This window comes from Macrosteles quadrilineatus, unplaced genomic scaffold, assembly GCF_028750875.1.
Source record: "Macrosteles quadrilineatus isolate MER2022 unplaced genomic scaffold, UCM_ALF_1.0 Scaffold_9__3_contigs__length_116548681, whole genome shotgun sequence".
In the NCBI taxonomy this organism is placed as follows: domain Eukaryota; kingdom Metazoa; phylum Arthropoda; class Insecta; order Hemiptera; family Cicadellidae; genus Macrosteles; species Macrosteles quadrilineatus.
This window is the reverse complement of record NW_026542602.1, coordinates 114,846,147-114,857,041: the sequence shown is the minus strand read 5'-3', so window position 1 is coordinate 114,857,041 and position 10,895 is coordinate 114,846,147. Positions and strand designations below refer to the sequence as shown.

Below are 10,895 nucleotides of genomic sequence, written 5' to 3'. Positions count from 1 at the left end.
AAGTCTTCTGCTAGAAGAAGCTAAAAATAAATACTAATCATTACAATAATTGAATAAATGTAATTGTTGACTGCTGTGTGTTCAATTCGATCTCCAAATCAAAGGCCAATCGCTTCACACCCTCATCTGCAATTGCTGTAAATTAGCTGATAACATTGTTCCTACAATGTATTACTTTCAAGACAAGAGTACATTACATAATCATAAAGAAATATTAATTTACGTCCAGTATCTTTTGGATCGCTAATTGTAGTTTCTTATCTGATCTAAGTGTTTAACCCATATTCTTTCTTAAAAAAGTCTTCAATGACCTGAATACTGACAAAATTAAATTTGACAAAGTTTTTTTTTTCTAACTGAAACAATGGAGGTGACAACAAGTATGTTTAACGTTGTTTATATCTCAGTCGTTAGTGCTTTTATGTTTTTCATGTTATGTAAAAGTGAGGACACAGGTAAGGTATTATTCATTACCTACATTTTTACTAGTAAATTTTCTGGTTATTAGTAAATTATTTTTTGTCATGCTAGAATTATAATTTACCTTGAAGCTTTATCATTTTTTAAATCCATGGTTGACTGTATTTTTGAGTTGGTTACATCGTAGCTTTGACAATAGATAGAACTAGGACATGTTAAAGTTTCTATTGTCAGTTTTAGAATAAAAATAAACATTGTTGAGCTGAACCTACAGCAGAGTGCTTATTTTAACCAAGTCAAAGTGAAAGGACAGATTATTGTACATTTTGTCATATTAACCTCCACAGAAACAAAAATCTAGGTCGAAAGTAGAATTTCAGACAATAACATATTCTGTGAGTGGCTTACTCAACTTATTATTTTCATATAAAATTGGCTAGAACTGGTCCTTATAGATGGGATGTTTATTTCAGTATTGAAAAGTCAACGATAGGAGTCATTGTAATTACGAGAAATAGTGAGATAATTTGTTTACAAATACATTTTACTGGGTGAAAATGACCCAACTTTTATAATAAGTCTTGGTTGTACAGTATTGAGTATGGTTAACACTAATTACAATAAAATACACTTTGATCTTATCCTAACCAATAGGTTTTTGAATGGTAAAATGGGTTTTAAGGAACTTTGATATATAATTCATAATTTTGTGGTTAAAAGTTATTCAAATTTTTAGTTAGGGATGTCTCTTTATATAGGTACTTATAAAATGGCTTGACATTAATTTTAATTCAAACTGATACTGATGTCTTTCAATTGTTAAAAACTGTACATGCTTTGTAGAATGTTTAAAGAACATTTTAAGATCAAACTAAAATTGCCAAAAGGAAAGGAAGTTTACACAGTAGAAACTTCTTAAATTTGTTTCAACATAAACAAGTTTTCATTTAAATGGGAAATTTATTTTTTGCAGGTTATGGTGAACCAGCTGATAATCGAGTTCGGTATTCAGGTATGGTAAATTTTTTTTCTATTTCATACACCATATCATATATTTGACAACTAATTTACTATAATCCTATAATACAGAAACTTATTTGAGCTTTACTTTCCTCAAACGCACAGAGCTGCTGGTTTAGTGGCTAGGTAGAACTTTTAATCCTGGTGGCCCAAGTTCATTATGTTCAAATCACCAATTAATTTTAGCCATACGACAACACGGTTAATTGCTCTCATACTCACATTTGTTAAGTCATCTAATGTGAACTAATTCTTTGTTACAGAGTCAATTGAGACGAGTCAAGATTTTGGTGTGTTTTATTCATTTGATTCAGTAATGCAAGTCTTCAATGATCCAAAGGTAAATGAGGTTTGGTAAAAAGAAGGGTTTATTTGTAAAGAAGAAATCTTTAGCAATGTTGTGAGAGTAGGCTGAAAGTGTCGATGAATATTCATTTGTTGTGCTGATATACAGAAAACTGTTGCTTATTTAATTTGTTCTGGCTTATTAAACTTGCCAGTAATTTTATAAAGGGGTCATATTGGTGAGAGATGGTAGTGTGAATGTCCAATTTGGAAAGTCGGAGCCCAAGGTTCAGCCTTGGGTCCAGGAAAAAATTATATTTAGATTTGGGTTAAAGTTGGTGTAGTGAGGGTTTGAGTTTATGGTTAAGTTTCCGAAATAATTTAGGATTAACCTCCATACTCTGTCTCAGAGTAAATTGAGAAGGCTATCTAGCCAGAGTGTAGAATGGGACAATGGCTGGGCCGACCCTTTGGATGGATCCCAATAGGAACGTCTTACTGAATACACCACTTAAATGTGTAAATTGTCACCATCAACAGGCATGTGCATTTTTAAAGATCCTTTGTCTATTGTTTTCAGTATTACAACACGACAGAAGTTCGGCAACTAATGAGGACTTACCAGGAGACTTATCCTTATGATCCTCGCAGGAAGTATGGCAAGCGGAAACCTTTCATTGTTGTTGAGAGCACTCGTAGAGACAGTGAGTTTAGTAAAACTACAATAGATTAATTGCTGGTTTATGAGCTTTCTCCTGATATTTGCAGGAGTTGCATTCAATTTTAAAAATTCATCGCTATCAAAGTCCGTCAACAGTTGATGAAGGTGAATGGAGTAAGTGTTTACTTACTCTTACTTTTACTCCCATGGTCATCGATACCCTAGGTGGTATTTGGCCTCGCCAACTACATCGAAAGTGGAGTAAGTGTTTGGATAAAGAAAATATGGGTAAGGAGTTGAGGGAGGACAGAGGTGGTCGTCAACATTATACAATGTGTTGCATGGTGTAGGCTGGCTGCAATCATATGTCAGCCTCGTTTGAGGCAGTGACCAATGTTTGTGGAATTTTGCTTGCAGATCGTGGTGTGACTGAACGAGGGATCACCAAACTGTTGACTTCTCTCTATAAGTCTATCAAGGACAACAGTAAGCCCTGAAAGTCTTAAACACAACAATCAGCAAGCAGTTTCCCCAACAATAATTGATAGAAACTGATGACACCTTGCCTCATTGTGCAAACACGAATGGCCTTATGCAAACTACCACTTACACATATTTTCTACGTTTAATCACTTTTCTGCATACCCATCTGTCAACTGGCAACGGATTCTATGGGGTTGATCTTTTCCCCAAAGTAACGTAATCACAGAACTTGATTCATACTTGGAAGGAGTGTAGACTTTTTTCTCTTATGGTTTTTGGCTACTGAGACCAATTAGCCATTGGGGTGGGAACCGGCTAGACTAAATAACCGGGGTGAGGAAAGTAATAAACACGGCACTTTGCCAGGACGGGAGCACTTTGGAGACCTTGGAATTTACTGACAGCCCTTGTAAGTGGAAGTTTGGTCAAGTTGGTCTTGCAACCGATACCTTGACCGTTAGAGCTGAAAGGATTAAGTCCATCCACCATATGGCCACTACATAACCTCAACAATCAACATATTTACAGGTCGGCGCACTACAGGGTGGATGTTAGCTCGCAGTACAGGGTCACGTTACATGAGCAACCCCCCACGTAGTCTGGTGCCTCTACGTGACCTGTACGACAATCGTGGTGGTCTTCTACGTAGAGCCTACTTTAGCATTAGCATGTATGCTGCTGCTCACGATGTGCTCGAAGTTATGTATCGCTATCCTGTTGTCATGGTAGGGTAAGTATTTTACTTATAGATGAAACAGCGATATTAAAAAAATATTTAATTAAAATTATTATTATTTAAACAGTCAAATCAAGTAAAATCAAAATTTATGTCACAAAACGTTTGTACATAGCATAGCTACAAAACAGGTGACATTGTCAAATTATAATAAATACATAGTTTGTCATCTTACATTCTATAGTTAAAAAAAAAATAAAATACTGACTTTATAAAATAGTTCACAACAAATACTCATAAATATGGTAGTAGTTTTTTTCTAATAAAAATGTTGATAAATTATTTTTAAATACCAATGTATTGGTTATATTTTTTTTGGTTATATTTTTGGTAGCCTATTTTCAAGAAAAGAAAGCTTTTTTCCCATGTATGTTGGTGTCTTTTCAATGAGACACAGACGATGGATCGGCAATTAAAAATTATTTTTAAACGTTGTGTTATATCTCTGATCAAGATTATCATTTTACAAATTTTTATAGTTTGATTGTACCATTACTAAGGTTTTGAATATGTATTAATTTGGAACAGTTACGATATTTAATTCCCTGAACAGTGATTTACAAAATTTCTTAAAATATGAGACTGTCATTATTCTTAAAAACCTTTTCCTACAGTTACCTAACAATGTACATGTTCGCTCACTGATTTGAGAAAGCAAAGTGGCCAATTCGCTCACCAGTGAGACAATGTTAACATTGTCTCACTCTAATTACTTTGTCTCACTCCAGATTTGCAACGTGAAGGCACGAAATAGTGAGCGCGTAACATGCAGGCAACGTCGTATGCGTGCGAAATGCGTTGGCGTTGGCTGTAAACCAGCTGGTCAGCTGTTGTACTGTTGTATCAATCAATCAATCAATCAATCTTTATTTGCCATAAGGATACATTTACATATCATTGACAAAGTCTATTTGCGGTTTTCAAACCAAGTCTTAAAATAAACAACAAAATACTCTTACAGGCCAAATATTACAATTAACATTCAACTCCATTCACATTCTTAACTGAAATTAAAACCAAACTAAAGGACAATTTCTCCCAGTTTAAAATAATCATCCAGACTATAAAAAGGGTTCTGAAGTAGATAATTATAAAACATGGCCTTAAATTTGTTAATTGAATGAAAATTTATATTATTTTTTACTGAATTATACACTTTAATTGATAAAATTATGTGGCAATTACTAGTTTTACTAAGACGATGGGATTCTAACAGCGCAGTATTTTTAAAACGAGTGTTGTGACTGTGATTATTAAATTGAAGATATTCAGGGTTTTTTAATATATAAACAATCAGATCATAAATGAACAAATTTACTGCAGTTTGAATTTGCAGATCTATAAAAAGAGGTTTACAATGATCAGGGTGCGTCCCTGTCATAGCTCTTAAAGCCCTCTTTTGGAGAATCAAAATTTCTTTTATTCTACTACTACCACCCCAAAGCACCAATCCGTATCTCATAATTGACTGGAAGTACGCAAAATAGGCCGTCCTTACATATTTCTTAGGAACCTGATCTACCAGACGATCTAAAAGATGCACCACACGAGACAATCTTGAAGATAAATAATCTATGTGAGCATTCCATGTGAGTTGATTATCAATTTGAAGGCCCAAAAATTTTACAGCTGTGTTATTATTTAGATCACTCATAGTGGGGATTTGTTTTAGTGTAAAAATCATGTTTTGGGTTTTTTCTTCATTAAGCAAAAATCCATTCGCATTAAACCAATTTGATGCTTTTAGCTTTGTTTCATGGACAAGATTTTTTAGTTCTGTTAGGTTGGGGTTTACATGAAAAAATGTTGTATCGTCAGCACAAAGAATAGTTTGACTCTTTACTGCCAATGGAAGGTCATTAAAATAAATTAAAAATAAAAGTGGACCAAGGACTGAGCCTTGGGGAACGCCCCATTTTACATTCTTTTCTTGTGACGTATTGCCATTAATACTTACTATTTGTTTACGATTGTTTAGGTAAGATGAAAAGAATTGTTGAGATGGCCCTCGAAACCCATAATTTTGTAATTTATTTATAAGAATTTTAAAATCAACACAATCAAACGCCTTGCTGAAATTAAACTTATTTGTCACTTAATCTATTTATCACTTCACATTAAATGTTATATTAAAAGTTCACTTCTGTGTAAAAATAGGTTATGTTACTTCACAAATTTATTTGTTTTATGGTAATTGTAGGAAAAGTATAATGTGCAACTCAAGTTCAAAGTACAATTGCCTCACTCGAGAAACCATTCCTCACTCGCCTACGGCTCGTGAGTAAGGATTTCTCTCGAGTGAGTCAATTGCTCACTTTTCTCACTAGTTGCACAAATAACTATTTCTGTACTTTAAAAACTTTAACTGAATCATATGTTAATCCCCAGAACTCAATCACATAGTACTAGCATTTGATAACAGGTAGAATTTAATTTACTAATACTAATAATATTATCAATATAGTTACTCCAAGAAAAATTAATATCCAGTTCTAAACTAAGAAATTTTGCGCTGCCACTAAGTGGTATTAACTGGTCCCGAAAGATGATTTCTGAACTATAACCTTCTTTTGACTGTGCGGTACAAAATTTAATAGTTTTATCTTGATTAAGTTTTGACATTAATTCACTTAAAACCAGCTTGCCAGTTCATAGAAAGTATAATTAATTTTATGCTCCAATTCAAAATGGGACTTAGCTATAATAATTGCTGTTGTATCATCTGTATAGTGTATATAGAGTAAATTTTGCTGAAACATTCCTAGGTAAATCATTTATATATAGTAAAAAAGCAAAGGACCTAAGAATGAACCTTGTGGGACACCCATTTTAATTTTCTCCCAAAGAGACTTTGATACAAAAAATTTTCATAATTACAGTTATTTGAAACCAGTTTTCTAGGTATGATTTAATCCATGTAATTGATTGTTTAGAAAATGTGTACACATCAAGCTTTTTTAAAAGTATACAGTGGTTAACACAATCAAAGGCCTTGGAAAGGTCACAGAAGACCCCCATGGTACTCTGTGACCCATCCAGAGCCCAAGATACTTCGTTAACAAGTTTGTTTACTGCTCCTACTGTACTGTGACCTTTTATAAATCCAAATTGCTCAGCGACCAGGATTCAGTGTGCCTCTAGAAATGTTGAAATTTGATTTATTGCTATTTTTTCAAAAATTTTGAAAAAAGAAGGAAGAATAAATATCAATAGCTGACAAACAGTCTTGATTATTCGAAATTCTGCATATAATCGAGTCTGCAATTTTTGGCTTCCAATTTGAGAAAGTTAATTATTTCAATGAAAGATAAACATATCCTTACATAAGATTGCCAAAAGAGATAGGGTGAGTCTAAACCACAACACCATAGAGAGGGTAGACTTTTCTTGTTAGTTCACATTGATAAAAATCCATTGTATTAACAAATTGAAATTAACCCTATTGATAAGAATATGTATGTAATAGTTCTGCTACGCACACTCGACTAATAAACTAACGAAGTTGGCCGTAAGTAGCATTAGAATACTCTTGATTGATTAGTCTAGGACGCAGGACGCTAATCTGAAAGCTAGACTGATCCAAACAAACTTTTGGGGGAAACGATTAATGTATTTTAGATGAAAAACAAAGCTTTGTGTTCTGAGTTACTAACACTATAGAGCACAGTATTACTATTTACATTACACACAGAAGTATTTGATTTACTCTGATAGAACAATGAAGGCCTATCGTTCAATGGTGAATGTTGATGTTTGTACAACTGTGGGCTGATAGCTACTGTCCCCAGGTATTGGCATGACCAGGCAGCGTTCGCCATAGCCAAGGAGTACCCCAACATCAGAGATCTGCCACCAGAGGGCGACCCTATCTACAGATGGCCCAGTGATCTTCTCAAGCCTGACATGGTCTTCTTCATCAACTCACCTGACAGGGAGAGCTCTGGCTGGAGAGTCACACCTAAACCTAACTTCTTCAAGCCAAGGTAATATTTTCACTGTAAGTTATGCAGTGTTGGAACATGTCAACCCTCTGAGGGAAGATTAAAAAGAAATTTATGTACAATCATAATTAAATTAGATAGCATGATACGCTATACTACATAGGCAAACAGGGAATCAAATAAGTGCTGGGAGTGAGATCACCTGTTAGAAAGGTAACTAACAAACTATTGTCTTGGCGGTTTGTAACTACTGTACACCGTCAGGGTGTCTACTACATTCTGGATAAAAAATTCATGGACAATTCCCGTACATTTAAGGACACTTTGCCGTAACCTTTGTCGGTGTCATTAGGCCTACCGAATAATTTTCCTGATTTGTCAAACTGTATTAATCTTGTTATTCACTGTAGTTGTACCAGAGAGAAAAGTAAATATTAATAGATAAGAGTTAAAAATTTCAAAATAGAAATTTATTGAAAGTAAACAAACATAGGCCTACCTATACTTTAGGTAAAGCTTTTATAGTGTAACAGAGAAACGCAATCATTGTCTCCTGCGATAGCAACAAATATCTCCATCGGTCACGTAAACTTCATAACATAGCTTATCCGACCCAGGCCGATTAATTTGGCATGATTCGCCCTGGCACAACGTTAGGTTCTCCGACTACTTTTGAAAAAAAAAATCTTTAATGCATATTGTTACTCAATTCTTAGTACAAAATCAAGGTATGGTAAGCGGCTATTAATAAGCAATAAGCACAGAGTAAGATTATTGTATTTCCATTTGCAAAGTTAATATCGACACATAGCAATCATTTAGTTGTTTATCTTAGGCTCAATTACATTTTCTTGATATATTTTATAACTCTTTCAAGAATCAAAATACCCAGGCCTAGACCTAATTATTTAGGAGGGCCTATATAAACTGAGTAACAAACAATGAGGTTATAATAGCAGCAAAGTCACTATCACCATTCTAGTTCATAAGATTTAGATTGCTTAAAGCATACAACTCAATAAATAAATATATGGGAAACAAAAAACATTGAAACCTGAATAGCCAACAATATAAGACAAAGATACAGAAAATGCAATGACATAATTTGAAACCAAGCAGGTCTACATAGTGATAAAACATTAATGCAAACTGCAAACAACAATGCTTGTGGTTTTGTCAATTGAAAGATAAAATGTCCATAAAAAAGGGGTTAACTTACAAAATAAGACTGTAGATTATTTACATGTTTAATATGAAACCATAAACAGTTTTATGGCACTAGGCACTGGCCGCGGCAAATTGTATCTTCAAGCCGAAAGTACAAGTAAGAAGTGGAATTTAACAGCCATTATAAAGCTATTATTTTCATGATAAACTAGGTTTGGGATCTAATAATAATTACCCTAGTAATAAAAAAAGAAGTTGTAAAGGAATAAAAGTGATACAACTTTTATGAGCTAGCTGCTGAGTCAACAGTTCTTGGAAGTACTTGACTTGACACTTGATTGTCTGATAAAATATTAATGGGTTTGAGATTGCTAATGGCATTTTTATTGCATAATTACTCTAGTAATAAATTATGAAAATGTAAACAAACATCTGATAAACCTTTTATGTGCTCCTAACCAACTAGTGATCAATAAAATTATGGCCCATTAATAATTTAAGGACATAGTCTGAAATTTAAGGACAATTCCCGTACATTTCATGGCCAGTAAAAATTTAAGTACAATACCCGGTTTTCCCGCATTTCCCGGTTGGTAGACACCCTGACCGTACATATAATAGAATAGAAATACAGTAAAACAACAACAAAGATAACGCAGCTCAATGCATAAAAAAAATAATTATGAACAGTCATAGTTAAAAAGAATTTTTTTTGGAAAAAATTACTAAACTAGAATGCATAAGTAACTAGTTTAGTACTTGATTACACTCGTAATCCTTTCATGAAGTGGAAAGCAGATTTTTACAGCTCGATTATTTATTATTTTACTACAAATATGTGTAAAAAACTGTACAACACCCATTGCTGTAAAAATTTCTGTTGAATGGTTATTGCAACTTATGTAATTTCTCCCCTAGAATATCGTAGTTACTCCCACCGCTTAACCGTGGAGTTGTTGACAAGCTAATGAAATAGGAGAAAGTAGGTGTCGAATTGCTGTTACCATGCCTTTTATTTATACAGAGATTTTCTTCAAAGTAAGACCTTTTTTTCATCCCCATTGGTTCATTTTTAAGCTGACACTATTTAAACCATACAGTACTCCAAATTCTCTTTATAACTGGGAAGAGTTGTTAAATACACAAAACACAAACACGAAAACATGAAATAAAAATGCTCTAATAAATTGCTCTAATACAACCGCTGTTGACAGGTTGGTAGAAGTGATGAGGCGCATGTACGGGATGCCGATAGTAGAGATCAACGATACATATCTCTACGACGACATCCTCATCAGGATGCAAACACATCTAGAACACCACCTGCCTGGACGACTGAACTTCCAACAAGTGTTCTATAAAGATATAATCGGATACAGGAACGAAGAAGAAACGTGATTTTAATAAATTATTAACAAAATTGTTGTCATCTAATTTAAGACCTACATACAAAGCAAGAATATAATATAAATTATAAAGAATTCAAAAAGAGGGAGCTAGCTGGTATAACGGTATAGCGCAAGGCATTGACCCTTCAGATCCTGAGTTCAAATCCCACCAATCACCACTGTGTGCTAGTGCCACAACTATAGGCCTAGTCTGAAGTGATGTGTAAACAGTTCCTGACTAGAGCCTAGCATCCTAAAATGCAAGGGTAAAAGAAAATACCCCACCCAACAAACCTGCAGATTAAGCGAATTTCCATTTGTAAACGAGGTTGGATTCTCGCTAAGATATTCCCCAAAAATTTGATTGTCAGATTTATTTTATATTCCATATTTCTAAGAAATCACAAAATCGGATTTTTTGGGGGCCAAATATGGGGAAAACCAATTTTCACCCCATAAACCCCTGTTCTCATAGACCAACCGTGCTAGTTCATAAATTTGTTCTGAATAAACATACGTTGCTCTGAATGAAACTGAATGCTCATCATGGGACCTCACTGACCCTTAAATTGTTGAAAAAAACTTGTTTCCAAAAACAATTATTGATGAAAAAAATAGACACACTGCAATAGGATACTTAATAAAATTAGGACCTCATGTGACTATTTTTTATATGTCATTAAATTAAAGGACCAAGGCAAAGCAGAGGTTGGAAACTGAACAAGTGTTAAGAATACTTTGGCCTGTGTAATTAACCAAATTTTTATATAACTGCACCAAACAAATTACTAAAT

The 10,895-nt window shown here is 33.9% G+C and overlaps 1 protein-coding gene across 1 annotated transcript; it reads left to right on the top strand.

Annotated features, from left to right (window-relative positions):
* The first annotated feature begins 265 nt into the window (after nucleotides 1-265).
* Nucleotides 266-10,111, top strand: LOC129003748 (uncharacterized). The gene is made up of 7 exons (XM_054432043.1): nucleotides 266-455; nucleotides 1,394-1,432; nucleotides 1,704-1,780; nucleotides 2,306-2,429; nucleotides 3,398-3,599; nucleotides 7,394-7,588; nucleotides 9,928-10,111. Exons 1-7 carry the CDS (start codon nucleotides 365-367, stop codon nucleotides 10,109-10,111), a joined length of 912 nt encoding a protein of 303 aa, XP_054288018.1. The 5' UTR covers nucleotides 266-364.
* The last annotated feature ends 784 nt before the right edge of the window (nucleotides 10,112-10,895 follow it).

What these genes read in the sequence shown, in the direction of transcription:
- LOC129003748 (XM_054432043.1), top strand. Translation starts at nt 365, where the DNA reads ATGGAGGTGACAACAAGTATGTTTAACGTTGTTTATATCTCAGTCGTT. An exon ending in ATGTAAAAGTGAGGACACAG is followed by an intron (nt 456 to 1,393) that starts GTAAGGTATTAT and finishes TATTTTTTGCAG; the next exon opens with GTTATGGTGAACCAGCTGAT. An exon ending in TGAGAGCACTCGTAGAGACA is followed by an intron (nt 2,430 to 3,397) that starts GTGAGTTTAGTA and finishes ACATATTTACAG; the next exon opens with GTCGGCGCACTACAGGGTGG.